A 21,303-nucleotide genomic window follows, 5' to 3' on the forward strand; every position below is an offset into this window, starting at 1 on the left:
AATTACATTGATAAAAATGCAAGCTCTGCTTGTTCTGTATAATTTTCTATGTCTAATTCATGGTTCATTTACTCCCAAGTCATTCATATTCTACCTATTAGTATAAATAAAAGAATTTAATTTGAAGTGTCTCTGTATCGTTTTCTGAACACGACTGGAAAAGTGTTGAACATTGCAGAGAAAGGGAAATTGCATAATGCTCAAATGAAATCCTGGAGTATCTAAAGCCCTGGAAAATTGCATGTCATAAAAACCAGAATTAAAAAAAAATTGTGATTTTTTAAATTTCCAGGTCTTTCAAAGATCTTGTGGGTTAAGTACATTTCTTCCCTATCCTCCCCCCCAACCCCTGGAACTCCTTTCAGAACTTACCGACACAAAAGCTTCCGATTTTGTCTCATTCAGCTGCAGCGTCAGTTTATTTTGAGTATCGTACACTCCATAGAGTCTCTTAGACCAACTTGGAGGTACTTTATTCTTATACCTTAATGAGCTGTACAGGGCAAATATCCTTTGTAAATCCAGGACCAGGCAGCTACAGTTGTATACGATGACGCCAAGTTCCTTCATCTGTGAAATTAAAAGTTGGGTCATTAGTGATGTTTTCGCTGATGGATCAGTGGAAGAATGCAGCAAGAACACAAAAACCTCACCTTGGGTACCCCAGCTTTCTGGGTGTCAGTTTCTTCACATGTTAAAAGGGAGATAATGACGCTTTTCTCTCACAGAAAGTACTCTGTAAGCATCAACATTCTCACATATAAATTATGAGGAAAAATAGTCCAAGTAAATACAGACAGCAGAGTACAAGTAAATTCTTTAGCCTTCAACAGGCTAAAGTTCACAGTCCCACTTCTCATTTAGGTAAAGGTATGTCTCTTGATCATCATAAATCTTGTTTGGCAGAGATTTCATTAATTGTACACTCCTAGTACCTAAGATGCTGACAGAATTTTATGCTGAATGTATTGTCTGGCTTTTGTAATCAAAGCATAACCACATGCTCACTCTCTTCCCTTCCTTTGCTTTAGAACAGCTCAAGAAAGGACTGGTGTGGGCCTGGATGCTATTGACCTCTCATTGCCTGTATTTAGTAATACTTCAGCCATCTTCTAAAACAAAGCAAGAAGAAAATCTGCATGTATCTGTTGGAAAACCATATGTACAATAAATATTTAAAAGATCCATGCTGGTTTTCTACAGGCAAACTCTCTTGGTAGCATGCCTGTGAAGTCTGCCTGGCATGAAGAAGAAAATAAGGGTAATATGAACTCTCCAGCATGCTTACCCTTTCAATCCAAAATATTCCCACTGATGTTATTCCCTTAGATGAGATCTCCACAGTTACACAGACTACTTTCTGGTAAAAGCATATCTTTCTGTAAAGCCTGTGAGAACCCTGAACCCCACACTGATGATATCTCAGAGCTTGTTCCAGTGCAATTCTCCCTGACTGCAGATGAGAATCTCTCTGCAGGAATGGGCAGAGGGAAAGTGAAGGATAGAATTGAACCTTGACTCCTTCTGTGGTGGGTGAACACCAGAACTGCAGTGAGAAGGAAATTCTATGGGTGACACATTCTTCATGTCCCTGACCTGGAAATACCACATCCCTAAGAATACACAACGCTGAGCTACCTCGCTCCTAAATATTTGCCAAATAGTCGTAACCACAGGAACAAGACTTAATCCTACTGCTACCTAAATCAGAATATTTCTGCAAGCTTCTTTAATCTGTTAGCCTGCACAACCTGAAATTTGCAGAGAGTTGGAAAAATAGAAATACTGTACTGCAGCCTTTCATTTCTGGATAAGCCAGTAAATTAATTTTGGTGCTAAATATAAATATGACCAACATCCTAGCTGAAGAATCTATTTGGAATAACATCTTTAATTTTTCCCCTGGGTTCTGGTATCTTTGAGGATGCTCCTATATTCAGCTCTAGGCTGTCCCCATAGTCTGGGCACTATTTGTCTCCAAATATTTTTAACTGTACATTAGCACTGTTTTCACTGTGTGCTGCCAATACAGCTCTCTTAATTGCCAGGCATGCCATTGCAGAGGACTTGCTAATAGTACTCTGTTACATCTATCTGCATAATGTAGTTTAATCGGCTTTTCATGGCTGTTAGTTGATTCTGACATAATTATGTGGTTACAGTTTTCCTTTCATTTATCAGTCCCATTATTGCCATTCCACTTTATCCATTCTATTAAAAGTAAAGATAAAAGGGTCCTCATAGCACACCAGAAGCTGCCAGGATTGCATCTGCATGAGCAACTCTCTTTGCAACAGGAGTGACTGCAGTGCGTCCCCTCCCCGTGAATTAAGAGATTGCCCTTCTGCCTAAGTGGTTCCTCGTGTAGAGATAGGGAGGAAGCCAGGGGCACTAATGGGTTTTGTTAAAGCCACTTTCACAGCTCACCACCTAGCCGGAGTGCCAAAGGAAGCATCAGGCACGCCTTAGCGCCAGCCTCTCCCCAGGAGCAGGAGCGCAGGGAGCGCAGGGAGCGCAGGGAGCGCAGGGAGCGCAGGGAGCGCAGGGAGCGCAGGGAGCGCAGGGAGCGCAGGGAGCGCAGGGAGCGCAGGGAGCGCAGGGAGCGCAGGGAGCGCAGGGAGCGCAGGGAGCGCAGGGAGCGCAGGGAGCGCAGGGAGCGCAGGGAGCGCAGGGAGCGCAGGGAGCGCAGGGAGCGGAGCCTCCCCGGAGCTGCTGCGGGAGCCGCGGGGATGCCCGGCTGGGGGCGGCCGCTCCCGCCCGCAGGGAACAGGCGCAAACCACGGGCTGCAGTGAAGCCACCCAGAGGATGCGGTTACAGCCAGTAATGAACGCTCCCTTCCCAAGGTGTTGCGTCTTGCAGCTGGCTTCTCAAAGCATTGATCAAAGCTTTTCCTGCTTCTGAAGCTTTTCCCCACGGGATTCCCTAATACATGATAGAGGCAGGGCTCCTCTCCCTCGCTGGGAAAACACAGATATCCTCTCCTGCCTGTTTCCATTAAGATTTTATAAACTTAAGTTCAAATTTAACTCAACTTGAACAGTAGATTCAAAGCAATAGGAAGAGGGCAACAACGACTCTGATGCTTGTTGCGCAAACCGAATTTTCTTAAGAAACCGGTTTCGATGTCACTTTGTGACCCTCTCAGATTAAGGGTGATACATCCCCTTGAAATGCAAACAATGCATGTACATAGTAAAACCCCACCAGTCCCCTTTCTTGTGTAACAGCCCCAGTAAGTTTGGAGACAAAAAAACTGTTTCAGAAGCACCTTCTACACTGAGCCTAGTTTTACTCCCATACTCTGAGGTGAGGAGAAACTGCTCTTCTTCCTATTAATGATGAAGCTTTATAATCCTGGAGGCATAGGGGGCAGCAGGAATCTGGTAGTGACAGATTTAGTATGAAGTGGTATGACATCTTAATAAGGGAAAAGACTTTCTCTTCTGTTTGAGACTGCTGTCATTACAGACTTTTTTTTAGTAGTCTCAAGAGGAGAAGCAGAAAAAAACATCTATATTGTAAGAATCAAAATCTGAATGTTGTTCCCTGACTTGTCATCATGGAAACCTTCAGCTAAGCATCATTTGAGATATCTCTTGAGGTAAAACCCTTCAGGGCAGGAGCTCTTCAGGCAAAGGAAGTATTTCTCCATCCTATGTTTTAAGAGCAATTAATACAGTAATGTAAATGTCACTAAAAATCAAAGTGAAGATGATCTCAAAAAGCAAAAGCTTAATGAAACTAAGGAAGATAAATGTGAAATGAAAATATAGAGTCACAAATTGATTACTTCAAAATGGAACAAAAGTTTTTGGAAGATGAAGTTGTACAGTTGCTTGTGAGTGACATTTCCAGGGCATGTGCCAGGAACTGAGGAAAGGAATGGTTATCTGCACAGAGAATTTTCTGTCCTCTCTTGAGCAGATTTCTTCTCCTCTTTATAAAGAAATACCATGCATGCTCTAATCAAAGAACAGAAAATATAGGAGCTGGTTTTCCTTCTTTTTCCCCATGCCATTTACCTTTGTGTAGAGCAACTCTTAAAGACTACAAAATTACTGTTTGACTTCCTTGCCAATAAGGGCTTTCTTAAAGCACCAGAAGAGTGAATAATTATACTTGGCTTAAGAAATGTGGTTTCCTCCCACTGCACAGTGATACTCTAACTACAGAGCTCAGTTAAGCTATGAAAAGTAATAAATATGGCCTAGATAGAAAAATGGTAATTTTTATGACAAGAGGAGGAATTCCTTGCTAAATTGGACAAAAAGCAGCATTTCAAAACCAGGAATTTTAGCTTATTCTTTTTCCATGTGCATTCATAGGCATCCTATGCAAAAGGAAGAAAAAACATGGGAAAAGAACCTGAACAATCCAGGCTGTGAACACAGAGCTCTGTAAGATTCCTACACTGAGAAACAGAGTTAGCAGGATGTTTCAGGTACCTTTGGGTCACAGGCCAGAAGGGTGTTCCATGTGTCCTTACCCTGCACTGTGCAGACCAGACAGCTCATTTTATATTTACCTTGAGCTCCACTCTGAGAGACAACCCCGCTGTGTAGGCAAGGTACTATTTGACCTACATAAGAGTGCCACAATCTGGTTCACAGCTTGCAGTATCTGAGTCGTGGCAAATGTAGCAGGAAGCTTTAGAAAACCCCTTGCTTAAAGAAAAAGTTTTTCGTAGTTGTTCACACCCAAACCTGATCCTGTAAACAACAGGCAGATCTCCTCAGGCATGAATTACCATTTGCCCAAAAGATCCGGCCACTGGCAGATGCCAGGAATGCATTGCCCGTGCTACAGAAACTCTGGATTAACTACAGGTAGCCTATTGCACCCAAAATTTACTACAGTTGACTTTTGGCATACAGGATAGTGTATGCATCTGTCATTTGCCTGTGTTTGAAAATGTATTTAATTGTGCATTTGAGCCTCTGATTTTTTTAATGACAAATTTCTAAATGAATGACTGAGCAAAGCCAGAATCACAACAGGGTAAACTAATGCAGTAACAAAAAGCACTCCATACTGATAATCAATTACTAAAGCCTCAGATTTCAATAGCTTCTAAATAAAAGTAATATACAATGTATTCATTATCAGCTTAAGACAAATCACAGATATTTACACTGGTACACTAATCTTTTCATAAAATATGCTCTAGTTATCCAGTTACCCAGAACTCCAAACATACTTTCTTTTTTATTATCAGGCTTACCTGATCCTTACTGCAGGCCTCCCTTATGTTTTCATGTGGTATCCTTTAATACTGAGTAAATATTTCCTTATCATACATAGCACCACTGAAGGCTGCCTCTGTGCAGGTATTCTTTACCTCTCTTTACCAATATGTGTGCCTATCCCATGCCAGGCACAGGTGACAGCTGAGGGGTGGCCTGTGGCAGCAGTGCAGGAGGACAAGGGCATTCTGATAGGGTGACCACCAACAGAGAGAGAGTCAGAGATTTGAGAAAGGTTAAGAAGCGTTTCTCTGTGCAGAGTTGTTTGCTGTGACTGCTGTAGCACACTTTGCTGAAGAGGCTGACAGGAGCAGTGCTCATCACAAATGCACTCAGGCAGCCCAGTTTTGATGTAAGCCAAACGTGCAATCTGATGCTGAACAGGCTGAGAAGGCTGTAGCACTGCCTGGGCCCTCTCCCACAAACCTCTGCAGCTATTACAGTGCACCACAACAGCAAATGGATGTGCCTCAGCTAACACTTCACTAGAAACTGCAACCTACCCTGACACTCCTGAGACAAAAATCCTCCTCCTGTGCTTGGCTAGTGATACAGTACAGAGACCGCATACTTTATGTTAAAATCTAATGTAATTTAGTGAAATCCAAATCCAGCACAGTCCTGCTTCTGCTCCAGGTTCCACTTTTTCTTTTCCTTTGCTAAGAAAATCAGAGCTACACTGATATTGGGAAATACTAAACAGAAAACATTTATACAAATGGGAAAGCACTGTTTTCTCAGAAAGTTAATAAAACTCTGTCTAGCTTAAACCATTGGAAAGTGAATAAATCTAAATTAACAGCATCTTTGGATGTCAGAAATCATCCAGGGCACAATAAATGTTTTTACTTGAATTCTCTGTTATTTTGACAGCGACAAATTGCTTTTGAATATTACTTACAGAATTCAAACAGATTAAATTTTGAGATTAACTATTTCATTGTTTAATTGTGCAACTTTCCTGTTTTCTATAGACAATTTACTGAATCTATGGTATTTTTGAAATCTTACATTCAGCTCTCAACCATTCTCAAATTAATCAAAAAACCTTGTGAGTCTTGCACTTGGATCTCTCTTGTGCCTGGCCTATGTCCTAGAGTTTTGTAGGTTTTACACTTCTGTCATCTAAGGGTAAAGGTTAATTTTCTATTGTGTAGGTTTTAAGTAATTTGAAAATAATTGCCAGGTAGAATTTCGAATGAACTAGAAAAAAAGCCCTTCCAATTGACAAAAAAATGGAATTTCAACCTGAGCCAGAAACTCCATCTATCACTGAAAATGGAAAACTGTCACTCAAGCCACTGTCTGAAATAAATCTTAGCATGTGACCAAGAAAAGCTGATGCATTTGATAGAGAGTGCACCCAGCATTGGCACTGAATGTCCGTATAAAACCATGACAAGTTTTCACCAAAGGAAAGGAAGTGGTATAAGTGGACTGACTGTACCACTGAAGTTGATAAATTTGAATTGTCAGCCACCAGCAGTCCACTGGTCTTTAATTCTCACCTTCTCAAAAGTACATTTGATAGATTTGGAACTGTAGACCATGCAGAATAAAGGTCCCAAGAAGTTACAACTTCATATGTTACTTTTACTAATATTACCTAATGACAAAAAGCTGCTATGATAAGGCAGAGAAGATCTTTGATGTGCTGCTGATTTTTGTATTCTCTTTTTTTTTTCCAGTGGTCCATAGGTAAAGAACACAAAACTGCATTGTGATGCTCTACTAATTTCCACTTCACTTTAGCCATACCATTATTTTTCATAGCACCCTGATCTTAAGAAAACCATGCTGAGAAAAAAAAGATAGGCTTAGCATTTCATTTCTGCTGAAAAGTAGTGCTGCTGATACACAAAGCAAGTTAGGCACCCAGGCAGAATAGGGGCTTATTTTAAAATGGTGTGGTTTAAAGAGAATTTTGTGATGAAGAGGTAGCAATGCATATTCAAAGTAGAAATCCCCTGTGTCTTCATCGCATTAGAAAGAAGCCCCATCATGATTTTTCTTTTCAGCCATCTGTTCTATCGATACTAAAAACTCAGCAAAAATAAATTTGCTTGCAGAAAAAAATCAAATATAGTTTGTTTAAGCCATGGACCACTCTGTGATGATGTTTACATAGACCTTACCACAGAATTGTGAATGCAAGTTTGGGCTTTGTATTGCTGTTGTTTAAGCTCACTAACAAACCAAGCAAACATGGCTAATTGTCAGAGCAAGCCAGAAGCAGAACTGAATCAGTTAAAAATTCATTACCATATAATCTATCATCATAATTAATATCACTTGGCATAATCACAGCCTAATTTATAATTTTCAAATGAATTTTCAGTTTATAGTTTCATTACCCCCTCAAAACACTTGCAGGCGCAAGTGTCTTCTTTAGGGGAAATGGAAGCTTGCAACTGCAAGAAAACATATTTTCTAGTATCATGTTTGATTTACTTCTTGTTTTACCACAGGAAATCTAATTAATGTGAATTCTAATTTGATTCTGTTTCTCTTTTGAAACAATTTTGTTCCTTTTGTCAAAGAAAAGTGCAAGCTGGAAAGAAAAGGATCATGTTGTGTTGGTCCTCCCATCTCACTGCTGGCAAGCTGCATCACATTTCAGTCTTGGTGTCATTCACATGAGATTAAAAAATTCCCTTCTCCAGCAGAACCATAAGAAAACTAACAGGTGAGGTGAAAGAGCCTGCTAGTTTCTGAAAAGGGCTGGACTCTCCTTCACCACCTAAATCTGTGCACCTCCCTGCACCAGAGGCTGTCCTGTCAACCCTTATCTCACAGTCTCCCCACGCAGCAGGAAATCACAGCAGGAGCCCTCAGCATTTGTTCTCATGCTAAGCAATGCTGCAAAGGGCAGCCTCCACACATCTTCTGCTGTGCAACAGAGACAGGAGAGTGCAAAGGGCTGATCTCAGAGTAAGGGCAGTATTTATGTCTAAACATTTCTCTCAAAGCACACAGTTTCTTTGGGGCTTTCAGTTCCATGGCCTTCAGGGAAATGCAACAGCATGTAGTTGGCTAATTGGATGCATTATTTCTAACGTTACTGACACACACAGTGGGTTTTCCTTTTGCAAACTGAGTAGAGATTGGTAGCAGGCATGCTGGGGACACAAACCAGGACAATGACATTGCATATGAATTATTGCTGTAACTGTTGAGCTTTGCCAGACTACCTGATCAGAATAAGAAACCGATTTTCTTGGTGTAAGCAGAAGGCCAAAGGCACCAATTAATTTTTGACTGAGCCTTGATTAAATTCAGTGTACAGGACCTTGAGGTAAGCTAGAAATCCAAGCAGTTTAGATACATAAGGCAATTTAGCCAAATGGTACACAGCCAGCCTCAGAACAATGGCTAGTCAATGTGAAAATCTATTTTAGAAATCCACTGTGCTCTCTGTCCTTTTTTCTTGAAAGTAGTAACCATCTTAGATATTTGTGACGTCTCTGGCTGCTTCAACATGGAAGTCATTTGTCTTGTAAAGATACAATCCTGAAAGAGATTCTTAGGAAGAAAAATTGTAGCTAAATTATTACATCATATTTCTGCCTCCTGCCTCTAACAGTAAAATTGGGAAGACAGAATGACAGAATGTCATAAAGCTGGAAGGACCCACTGGAGGTTATCTAGTCTAGCCTCCCTCCTGCCAGGGTCATCCTAGAGCATATTGCACAGGATGGCACCCAGACAGTTCTTGAATACCTCCAGTGATGGAGACACCACAACCTCTCTGTAAAATCTGTTTCACTGCACAGACACCCACACAGTAAAGTTCTTCCCCATATTCAGGTGTGCATCCATTTCTGGCCATTGCCTCTTGTCCTATTGCTTGGCGGCACCACCACACAGAACCTGGCTCCATCCTCAACACTCTCCCTTGAGATACTTACAGACACTGATGAAATCCCCTCTCAGTCATCTCTTCACCAGGCTAAACAGGGTGAGTTTCTTCAGCTATGTTTTGTGAGGTGCTCTAGCACTACATTTGAAAGAAATGCTTAGGAATTCATCATACTGATTAGAAAAAGTTGCCTGTCCAGTATCACGATTCCTGACTTCCACAGTTCTCTGAAGACACTTAACAACTCTGTTTGCTCAATACACCTCCCTCATGCAGGGATTAATAGTTTTCCACTGTGCAGTTCCAGGGAAACGTCAATGACTTCACTGTTTTGATGACTGCTGTTTACTTAGAAAAGCTAAGGAAGCTGACTGCATGATGACTTCTAAACCAGGCCCTGATGCTTATGACGACAGTATCAAAATCTGAAAAGGTTAGCGATGACATTAATGCTGCACACATTCATATGGAAGGAATGCTTTGTCAGAGTCTATTTTGTTCTGCTTGATGACTTATGGGTATAGAAAGACGAGATTTTATTCTGAACTGCAGAATCATTTGTCTTTTATAAAATGACTGAAATGATTGTCCTTCCTTACCCCGACTCATGGAGATTTATGCCATGGTATTTCAGCCTGATTTACTGTGTGTCTTTTTCACAGGACAATACCAAATCCAGTTTTCCATGAAAGGATTCAAACTTTCAAGCAGAAGGTGACTGGGCTCCATCTGGGAACCTTTTGGAGTTAAGACAGTTCTGAATGAAGACATTTTTCTAGGGGGGAACTGTCATCTGTGCAATATCAAAGCGTGTGTGCGTGGGTGGAATCACATATTGGGAATATACTTTCATGATTATTTTAATGTTATTATTTTAATTGTTTAGTTGAACAAGATTGATCTGATGGGGTATGCTAATATCTAAACCCCTCTGAGAGAAACCTTCCTCCATTTGTTAACATCACTGACCAAGATTAGTTGCCAGCAAATTCTTGTGGAAGAAGATGACAGAATAGACTGTGGTGCATTAGCTCCCCCAGCAGAGATTCAGCTGGGGTTAAACAAACAAGTTTTCTTTCACCATAACATAAATCAAATTTTTGGGAAAGTGGTGGATTTACTGCCTTTTTTATATCCATGTAAGTTTACTGGTTATTTCAGACTACCCCTGGGTAGATCACTGCAGAGATGTGCCTAGAAAGAATTTTCATCTCTGCAACCATTGTCTTTTTGATGATTTGTTTTAAAGGCAAGACAACTGCCAGGTGAACTACTTGTGATGCAGTTTCTGGGAGATCTTCCCAAACAGTTTTTATAAATTTCAACAACTTAACTCTTAGGCTACTGTGCCTTATCCCTAGGCCATGGACTCGCGCAAGCACACCTCACCAGTGCTGTCTATTCACCAGTATTTGCTTCAAGATAGCAGAAGAGGTTTTAAAAGCTGTCTCCTTTTTTGCATGCACTTTTGTGGATGATTTTCTATCCTTTGTGCAGTGGTGTACAGTTTGTATCCTGGCAGTAAATTCCTGCATGCCTCCAGCTCCTAAACACTTTTAGAACCCATCCGAAATTCTCAAGTCTGATAATGCTAGTAAACTGATATTGCTTGTCAAGTATCTGAGGGACCAGCAATAAACCAGAACCAATCATACTCTCTTTGCAACATCTGACTCTTAATTAAGACACAGTAATGGTAAGGCAAGTATTAAAAAGTAAGTAAATGATTATGAGGTTAAATGTACTGGAGAAAGAACCTTCTATTTTCCTTTGGGTTTTGGAGATCCAACTACCTGAATATGGCATGCTACTTTGGAAAGAAGACAGTTTATCAATTCAAAATAGATATTCCATAATTTTGCTCTGCAGGGTTATTATTTATTGATTTACACTCTATTCTTGATTACTCCAACAGCAGGTAAACCTGTTCACAGGATTTCCACAGCAACTAAAAAAAAAGATGAGAAGAAAATAGAATCATAGAATGGTTTGCATTCAAAACGTCCATAAAGATCATCTATTCCAACCCCCTGCTATAGGCAGGGATGCCATTCACTAGCCCTGATTGCTCAGGGCCTCATCCACCCTGTCCTTGAACATCTCCAGGGACGGAGTATTCATAATTTCTCTGGGCCAACCTGTTCCAGTGCCCAGCTACCCTCACAGTCCAGAATTTCTTCCTAAAATCCGATCTAAATCTACTCACATTAAGCCTGGCATTCAGCAATATTCAGGTACCTGAAAATGCCATGCTGCTTTGGAAAGAAGTCAGTTTATTTGTTCAAACCAAATATTCCATCATTTCGCTCTGAAGGTTTATTACTTACTGATTTTCAATTTACTATTGATTATTTCAACAGTAGATAAACCTGTTTCACAGAACTTTCAGAGCAACTGGAAAAATCAACAACAAATCAAAAAGACAAAATCTGTAGTTTCAAAGGTCAGAAACAGAGTGATGAGCATATTCCTACAGTCAACAGAAATCAAATAAAAACATGCAACAAGCTGTTGATGTATTTTGCGCTCTCCTACACTAAATACAGACACTTAATGCAGATGATAACATCGGTGCATGTGAGAATGGAGCACAACAGTGGGAGAAGTATGACAAAGGGGCATAAATTCTGAGTTCCTCAGAGCTGGGAATCAGCACTGCACCTAGAAAAACTAGCCATGCTAAGAGGACTTTCTGGCTCCAACTGCAAGGTGAAGATATAGATCCCATGCTGTTTTCAGTCAGTAAATCACACAAGCAGAAGCCCACAGCAGTAAGGAGGAACCAAGGGCACTACCAGGCAGCAATGAAGCTCATACAAGGCACAAGTGGAACAGCCACATTACCACGTTCCTGCCCAGTTTTAACCAGCCCTCTGTGAGCAGTGCACAGCAATGGTGAGCAAGAGACAAACAGTCCTTTTGCTCCACTGATATTTATCTGTAAATACTGCATGCATAGGTACTAAATTTCAAGCAGAGTAAGCATAATGGGCAACACTGACTGTCCTGATTTACTGGATGTAACCGAGAAAAATACAGTTAAAGAATCTCAGTTAAAGAATCAAACAAAACTTCTACTTCCAAAAATGCAGACTTTATACTATGATAAATGCATGCTGTGAGATCTGCACATTTACAAGAGTATCTTCTCCCAGTCCCCTAACTTTTGGGGGACAAATAAAAAAAATTAAAAGAGGAAAGAAAATAGAAAAGCTGCAATTTTGGAGATATGTATCAGCCACTAAAGTGCTCTAGATTTGGTCAACGATAAAAACCCTAGCCAAAAGCTCTTAGTGAAAATAATAAAAGTATTTTCAACTTGTCCTTTGAAGGACAAGCTGCAATAGCATCATAGCAAAGTTCTGACAATACAACGAGAATTCTATGCAGCAGGAAAAAGAAAAAAAAGTAATAAATAGTTTAAGTAATAAATTACTAAAAAATGTAATTGTCAGTATAGCTCTGTAATATCTCCCTATGCCTCCTTTCTTCCCATATTGCCTCATCTACCTATGCTTGAAGATCCGGGTTCCACTTTTCTGTTATCTTTAAAATATTAGCTAGCTCAGGAAATGATCCCATAGACAGAAAACCCATGAGGATTTTTTTCAGCATTGGATCACATGGATAACAGCATATCAAAACTTTTTAGAAGAAGATACTCTCTGTCTTATATAAGAGAGATTTATTAACCCAGAAACACGAATTTAGAATTACAGCAGTATTATCTTGCCTGTACTTTCAGCCTAGTATTTACCCATCTGAGCTTGATTGAACCTCAGTGGACAACAAAGTTGAAAGAGCCTTGTTTCATGTTATAGGACACTTGAGACTGTGTTCAGTTTACTAATAGCAACATGATACTGAATACCACTGGGATAGTAAGAAAAGTAAGCAAATTATTAGAAGAATATGAGAAAAACTGACAAAGTGCACATTAGGGACAAATCTGTAATTCATACTAGCACAACACTAGCACAACAGTGTCAAATGGAAACTCCCAATATAACTTTTGCTTGACTGAAAAGATGGAATTCTATGTCAGACAAAATATCTTATCTCAAAAGGACCAGATGCACCATTACATAACTTCAAGAGACTCAGATAAAATTCAGAGAAACCACTGACTGATTACAGACTGCTTTTGCTCTATGAGTTCTGTAAAGATCATCAATAGAAATTGCAAATGTGCAGATCTTGTCTCAGTGATCAGTTTTGAGAGGTGGCTCTGCAATGGCAAGATTTTGGGGAAGCTGGAAACAAATAAGATCATCATGATGTATTTTTGAGATATATAGAAATCCAGTTTATTACATATTGGTTTTATTGGAGGACAATGTTTTTCCCACAAATAAATAGAAAATACATTGTTCAATGATATAATTTGGGGAAATCATCATTCCCCTTTCCCTGGGAGAGATACATAAAAAGAAACACAAGTTGCATTTGCTCCTGGCAGCATTCCATAGATTCTTGAATTTTGGGGAAGTTTTTATTAGAATCCATATCCCCAGAAATTAAGACCAAGAGAAGGGATAATTCTGAGGTGAGTTTTGTCCCTCATTAAGTGTGGCCTTTGAGCTATATCTCCTCCTTATGAGTATCATCAATATAATTGGGATGAGAGTTTTGAGTAAAGAACCATGTGGATTGCTTCCAATTGATTTTACCCAGCACAATCAATGAAAGGGTTGCTCCTCTAGTATTCCCAGAAAAATAAATTGCCCCAAAGCTGCTCCTTCAGATGCAGCTCTTAATACCTGAAATACCATCATTTACCAACTTTTGTCATTTCAGAGTAGGATGGGAAAGAGTTGGGCTTTATCAGTCTTTTTGTCACAAAATATTAGAGGAGAAGATGGTACAGATGAATTCAAACTGCTGCTTTTGTCTCCTTTTTTCTATGTTTCAGGAAGAACAGCCTGAACAACTCAACTGAGACTGCCATTATTTCTCAAACCAGTTCTGTCCTGTCTGGTGATAACAGGCAAGACAAGCAGACACACTCCAAGCACTCTTGGAGACATCCTGCTGCAAGCCTTCCTACAGCTTAGCTCAAAAAACAGACTCATACGAAAACAAATCAAATGTTGGCTCATCAGTTTTTACTTAAAGTGGACACAAAGAAAATGTCTATATTTTGACCAACTTAAGTTTTGGGGGTTTCCTCCCTCCCTTTTTTTCCCCTGCCTTTTTGTTTGTTTTCCTGGTGAGTATAGGCTTATTGATTTCACAAATTTCAAAATCCAATATACTTTAGCTGTGAGTATGCACTTGATTATTCATACTTATTGTAAAAGACAGAACTTAGTTTATCTACCGTATCTACAGATGCTTAATAGACCTTTATTTGACTAATTCTCATGGCTCTCCATCTTAGCTAATTTGGCTGTTGATTCAACTGGATTATTAATAGAATAAATGAACAACTTTTTTCCTTATCATTCAAATGTAACCAAAAAATTCATAATTGCTACAACTTTCATGTGCTGTAGGACTCAATACTAATGAGACAAGTATGTTTTAAATACTAATAACCATAAGGAAAAAACAGCTCACAGAGAGTTTCTCATTCACACACAGTCACATCTCACCTTGCACACTACTTTTGCCTCCTTGGGTATTTATTTAACATCTTAGGTACATCAAATAAAAAACTAACTCCTCAGATTAAACACCAACCTGACAAAAACTGTTGGGACAGTTTATCTAATTTCCCAGTTGCCTTAAATTATGTAGATAAAATTAGCAGTTTGTAACTCATAACAACAAGAGAGTAAGAGGAGGATGGAGAGGAAACTGACTGACAAGGAAATCCTGATGGATTTTTAAGATTAAGAGAAATCAAATGCCTTTCTGAAGTCTTACTTATATTGGTAACACAAATCACACAAAGAATCCAACAGATACATGAAATTATTGGGAAAATGAAAAAAAAGATCACTTGGTTATATTTTTGTCCTTAAAGAACAGATGTTTCCCAGCCTGGTTGGGTTTTTTAATCCTTTCAAAGGATAAAAAAATCCTGTGATTTTTACTGGTTGGTTTTGCTACTTAAAAAAAAAAATTAAGTCTAGCAGCCATTCAGCTTATATTTATCTGAATTTAAATGATCAGAATAACAAACAATCCAGAAAATACATGAGACTTAAAAGGCATCTTAGAAACAAAAATCCTCTGCTAGCAGTTTTTATACAGCTAAGAGAAAAAAATCATGCTTAGGACTTTGCCTCAACATCAGCTGAGCCAAAATTTAAGCAGGAATTTTTGAGATAATGCTTTTAAGATGTTCTAGGCAAGAGAGAGCAAATGACAAATGACTACCTGAGGTGGCTCTAGATATTGGGATTTGTTTAAGAATCAACACAATGGGAGCTTTTGCTACTGCTTGATTATATTTCACACTGTCCATCCATATCTTCTGTTCCTGCAGGGAGGGGGCTGCTGGCCCCAGATGTTGAGCAGAATGTTGGGTCCATCCCTGCCGCATGTCAGCTCACCTGTCTCAGGCATCACCAGCCAGTGGTTTTGGTGCATCCCCTGGCTTCCATCTTACCCACAGCTCTCTAATCTCCAGGATCTCTCCCATTTTAAGGACTTTTCCTCCAGTCAGGAACTTCACCTTTTTCTGTTCGGGTCTCCCTCCTTAGTGTCAAAACCACTTCCTCCTGGAACCCCAGACAAGCCACTTCCCTTCAGGCCAGATGTTTACAGTCAGACTCCACAATTCCAAGGAGCAAACAGCAAGCTTCTACTTGAGACCTTGAAGGTTTGAATTTGATCACTAACCTTCACACATACACTCAACTACCTGGTACTGGTGGTATTCATAATTTAAACTATTTTTTTTTGCCAACAAGACTAGCTAATATTAGCCTGATTTCACTTCCAGTGAAGACAATTGGATTAATTTTACTTGTTTCAGGAATTTTCAGTAATTGCATTTTCCAAAAGCTGATTATTTGTTGCACATTAATGCATTTTTCTGAAGTGGTTCAACTAATCCATTACAGTTGTTTGCCCACTGGATTCAATTATTCATGCGTGAATAAAACTTTTCCAAAAATGTTGCTAGTATAAAAAGCTCCAGAAACGTTCATATGTATTACAAACCTCATGCTCCTTAACAGAATTAAGGAGATAAATGCATTTTCAAGCTTTGCTGGAATTATTGGAGGGAGTCTTGGAACAAAAGAAATGTATGATAGGTTTCATTAGCTTATGGATTGTAACAATTTTTATATAACCAATTTCTTTTATGAAGTAATAATAAGCTACTGGGTCAAGGAACTAGAAACTAGAATACAGCACCATGGCCATCTTGATTGCCATTAGTTCAAGCCACAGGAAAAAAATTAATCAGTATACATACACACTTTTAAGCATGTTTGAGTGACTCATTTTTTAGTTGTTTCTCAGTATGTATAAATTTACCAGCAAGAAGCTAGATGATTTCACTGGCAAAATCTTACAGAGCTTACTATATCTAAGAAAGTGGCAAAACTCTGGTTGTTCATAATCCTCAACTTTCAATGGGTTATGTAATTAGGTAATATTGGGATATATTGATAAAAATAGAAAAAGATGCAAAATTCCAGACCTGTACAAAGAAAAATTCAAAATATTCCACTATAGACAAAAACCATCCTATTTTTGTAAAATCCTGCTTTCAGGAACTCTAAACAAGTACTTAATATTTCACTGTGGGGTTTGATTTCAGACTGAAGCAGATAGCTGGCATAGATGATTTCAGCTAGAATTACTACAGTTTGACAAACTTGCAATTTAACTGAAACACAGTTTTACTTGAAAAGTAATAATGTGCTCTTATCCTTGCTCATAATTTCAAAGCTGAGACTCTGGCAAGTATTAAAACTTTGCCAGCAGAGGCACAGGATTTCTGCAACTTTAAAGGCTATTCTTAAGTAATATCTGCAGCATATGAAAATCTCTCCTTGATGCAGAAAATTTACTTTTAAGAAAATACTCTCATTGCTTCTTGTCAGTGCTGGCAAGTCAAGAAAATGGCAACAAAACTAAATAAGCTTCATATGTGATTGATTTATAGTATCCAGCTTATAAACACAAAGAATTCTCCACAAATACTGCAAACCCAAAGCACTTAAGTCCTGATGATGTTTTCCATGGAGCTGTTAAAAGTTAAATTATTGTTTCAGCTTTAGATTTAGTCTCCTAAGAGACAAATGATAAATGATGCTAAACAGACTTGGATTTTTTTATGTTTGCTTGGTTTTTTTTTTTTTTTGTTGTTTTTTTTTTTTAGTATCAGGCAAAGGGACGACAGAGGAAAGTGAGAAAGAGAAGAGGGAGCTGATCTTTCATTTGCAGCTATACTGAGACTCTGATAATGAGAACCCGTGAGAGATACATTTCCCCAGAGAGGGCTCAGCTCACCGTGGGTTTTAAGATTAAGTCCCACACATGTGCAAAGCATTTTGCTTGAGGAAAGGACTCAAAATAAAATGACAGAGTTCTGTGCTTATTTTGCTTATTATGTGAAAAGGAAAGTTCAAGACAGATTATTATTTTAGGACAGCATATCAGATCTCTTTGACAGTCACCCTGATTTATTAACCTGCAACTCTGGGGTAAGGGAATCAGACACTCATATCTGGCATCAACAGGAGCCAAGCATCTAATTTCCTTTGGCTCCTCTGAAACCCCAGCATACATTTCTCAACTAACTGAAAGCAGATTCTATTTTACCATAATGCAGAGAGATTTCTTTTTGCATTGTACAAATATTCTTCTGAGCTTCATCTTAAAACTACATATAAAAATATACTGTTATACATGACAATAAGATTAAAACAAGTCCAAATGCATGCAGGAAAGAGTGATAAAATTAACATCCAGGAATCACTTTTGAAATATCAGCCTACAAGTAACTGGCATCAAAGTTTAATGCGAGTATGTTACAAGATTTTAGATTTACTTCAGCCTGAGAAGAGTAAATCTATATGGAATCATATAATCTGTGATGAAGATTATAAATACATAAGGAATATATAAATAATATCATTATCTGTGTGGTAAATGTGCTTCTTTCCCCCACATTTATTATTTTCACTGGTACTCAAACCCCCAAATAGAAGAGGCTTCAAAGACAAACTATTTATAAGCTAAATAAATCCTATGAAGAGCTATTTTGTTATGACAGAAGAGTTTAGCTCATGAGGCAGAGATAATGTAAAAACATTTTCTGAACTGTCCAAAAGCCCAAACTGTATTTTATTGCATTGCCTGGAAATACAACATCCTCTTTTCCAAGATTTTCTCTAACAACATTGTTTTTTCTACCACTGTTCCAGATTTCTTTGTAAACATACAATTCAAGTAAATTAGTACCATAAGAGGAGCAAAAATGCATTTATTCACTTTCTTTACTAAATTGGCTAATTTGCTTTTAGTCAGACTTCCAGTCTTAGCTGAAAACAAATATTAAAAAGTTCAGCACAACCAAGATGCACGTTCTTCTTTACAAAATCATTAGAACATCATCATGTTCAAAATTATTCCTGTGTTTCTGAGATTCTGCTCACATTTAGAAAGCAAGCTTTTTTTATAGCAACTAATAACTATCTAGGACTGCTGTTTTTCCCTCTCTGTTGTGCTTTTCAGTTACTGAGATCTCAAAGTACAGGTTTCACTCCATAAGTGTGGCTGAAAGCAGCCTCATACAGGTGGTATATAGCAAGAATGAACATGACAGCCACTAATAATCCTGAAACTGTTGCAGAAATAAAAATAGGCACACATACCTACAAAAAGGCAAATAAGCTGTGTTACTGACAAATTCCTCAAAATGGTCACAGACTGCACAGAGTTGTTAGCACTGCCATGTTTATGAGGAATAAAAATGTGGAATTCTCTCTAATACAGTCAGCCTTCAAAAGCATTATGCTACTTGACATTCTATACCCCTAAATCTGACCCTCCCCAAAGGTAGTGGGTATTCCAGTATAATACCCATTATCCATTTGGAAGTCTTTCCAAATCTGGGGTTTGCTTTTTAAATGGCAAATCAGAGGCACTACATCTTGCCCATGATATCACAATAGAGTTTCCATAGTGGTTTGTTAACCAATAGGTTTGCTCCCTTTTTTTTTTTTTTTTAAAGTAAACTGGAACATACAATGACCATCACAGAAATCAATAAAACACAATCAAATATTTAAAATTTAAGCATAAACATGGAAGACAGCTGTTATAATAAAAGGAAGCAAAATTTATAGTAGTACATTCTTGCCAACACAGAAGAGTCATCAAAATTGTGGCAGTACAGTTTTTGATGCTAGCAGTTTTGCCAGTAAACTATCAGAAAATAGAGTTATCCAAGTGTCGTCAAAATGTTACTTTTTTTTCTCATTATACTTTCAAAGGGTATAGGATTAGTTTTTCAATTCAGTTACCTGTCCCAGCGATCTCCAGTCTAGGCTGGCACTTCCAATGTATACGTGCTGTTTATCAACAATCCAGAACGACGACTGAAGCCGACCTTCATTGTATGCTGACATGTTCATATACAACACTTCAGCACCTAGAGATTTAAGGACAGAATAATAAATAGCATTACTTAATATGAGATAGTTTATCTTATTAAAAGAAGAAATGATTTCACATTTCATGGCCTCAGTTTCCAAAATCAGCGAGGGGCATAATGAAACACACCATTAAGGTTTAAAAGCAATGATAAACATTGTTACTGTCCCAATATTTAGGACTTTAATTAACATTTATTTCAGTTTTATGAAGAAATATTTATGCAATGCATGTCCCAGGTATAGGGAACATTCCCATGTGTTATAATGTTTACATAATTGCCTTCCACTTTAGAATCAAATTATCTATTTTTTTCCCCAGCACCGTATGTTCCTAAAAATAGTTCATTTCTAAATTTCTATTCTCTAGCATAAACCACATATTGCAGTAATGACCTTTAAAATATGAATCAATTAAAACCCCTGCCTAAAAAGCAGACTCTACTCTGCTCCTCCTCTCCTGTGCAATGATTTGAGAAGGTATCTGCAGTGGTTGTGGCACATAACAGACCCCAACAAGAGGAACATGGGTGGAGAATTAAGGAAATAAGCAAAGCCCTAAATAAATTATATTGAAGCTGCTCTTAATCCTGCTAATCTGTGATATTCGACCTACCACTCTGAATGGCACAGTTTTATTAATGACTATAGGCCACTGAAATCCAAGGCACTCCTTGTTGGCTCCATTGCATCACTAGGAATGTGTGAATTGGCCCCATCTGTATGTTTGCAGAACTAAATCCAGAATATATTTAATATTAGGTAAGTTTAGGGGATTTCTCACACCATCACTGTTCTTTCAGTGCTCCAGTGTTTGCAAAATAAGGTGATTAATCTGAACTAATCATTAATCATTGCTGAAGGCATTTTACAGTAACCCACTCATCTTCGCATTTCAGTCATGACTAACCAGGGAAGAGAACGGACAGTAAACAGCAGCCTGGGGGACAGCGATGGTACCAGCCATCTCCTATTAAACACTCATGGGGCCTCCAGTACCATGAACTCCAGTAACGGCTGAAAACGACTCACAACTTTAAAAGAATTCCAGGATAGATAGAGAACTAAAATGTATCTCTTTTAATCAAATTTCCTATTTTTGATCTCCTTAGAGACAGTTGACTTGCAATTTTAGGCAACAGCTACCAGTGCTGAATATTTCTTTATTATTATGAAACCAGCAAATTTCCTTGAAAAAAATATTCTAAAAATTCAGACATCAAGAAAAGAAGAAAAACCAGGTAAAGGTGCCACTCACCATGATGCAGCAAACACACAAAATAACATTTTGAGCACATTCCAGACTTTGGCTCATTGGTCAATTGCATTTGGTGCAACCCAGTTACCTTTCCAATTTTTTGCATGTTTCACTCACCCACAATCATCTATGCTTAGAAACAAAGATTTTTCCAATTTCCTTGCAATGTATTGCTGCTGCTTTCAATTCATGCATTAAAGAGCAGAACTGTGCTAATTATTGAGAAAATGAGTGTGAAATGGAAAAGAAATCAGAAAACACGATAGCTGCTATTAAATGGTTTAAATTGTTTCCTGGTGAATAAACAAAACAAAAGCAACTGCTATTAGCTAAGGATGACCATTCTGTAAGGCACTAAACTTCCAGCTAGTGATCCGAAA

General features: G+C 38.5%; 1 protein-coding gene across 3 annotated transcripts in view; it reads right to left on the bottom strand.

The window, feature by feature from the left end:
- The window catches only part of PLD5 (phospholipase D family member 5), a 176,251-nt gene that overhangs the window by 20,722 nt on the left and 134,226 nt on the right, over positions 1–21,303 (bottom strand). For all 3 annotated transcript variants that reach the window (XM_036380367.2, XM_036380368.2, XM_036380369.2), the window contains 2 exons: positions 19,537–19,664; positions 373–570 (listed from right to left, as the gene is read on the bottom strand). In XM_036380367.2, coding sequence (XP_036236260.1) covers positions 373–570; positions 19,537–19,664 — 326 coding nt within the window. The remainder of the gene's footprint in view (positions 1–372; positions 571–19,536; positions 19,665–21,303) is intronic.

This window comes from Molothrus ater, chromosome 3, assembly GCF_012460135.2.
Source record: "Molothrus ater isolate BHLD 08-10-18 breed brown headed cowbird chromosome 3, BPBGC_Mater_1.1, whole genome shotgun sequence".
Lineage (NCBI taxonomy): Eukaryota > Metazoa > Chordata > Aves > Passeriformes > Icteridae > Molothrus > Molothrus ater.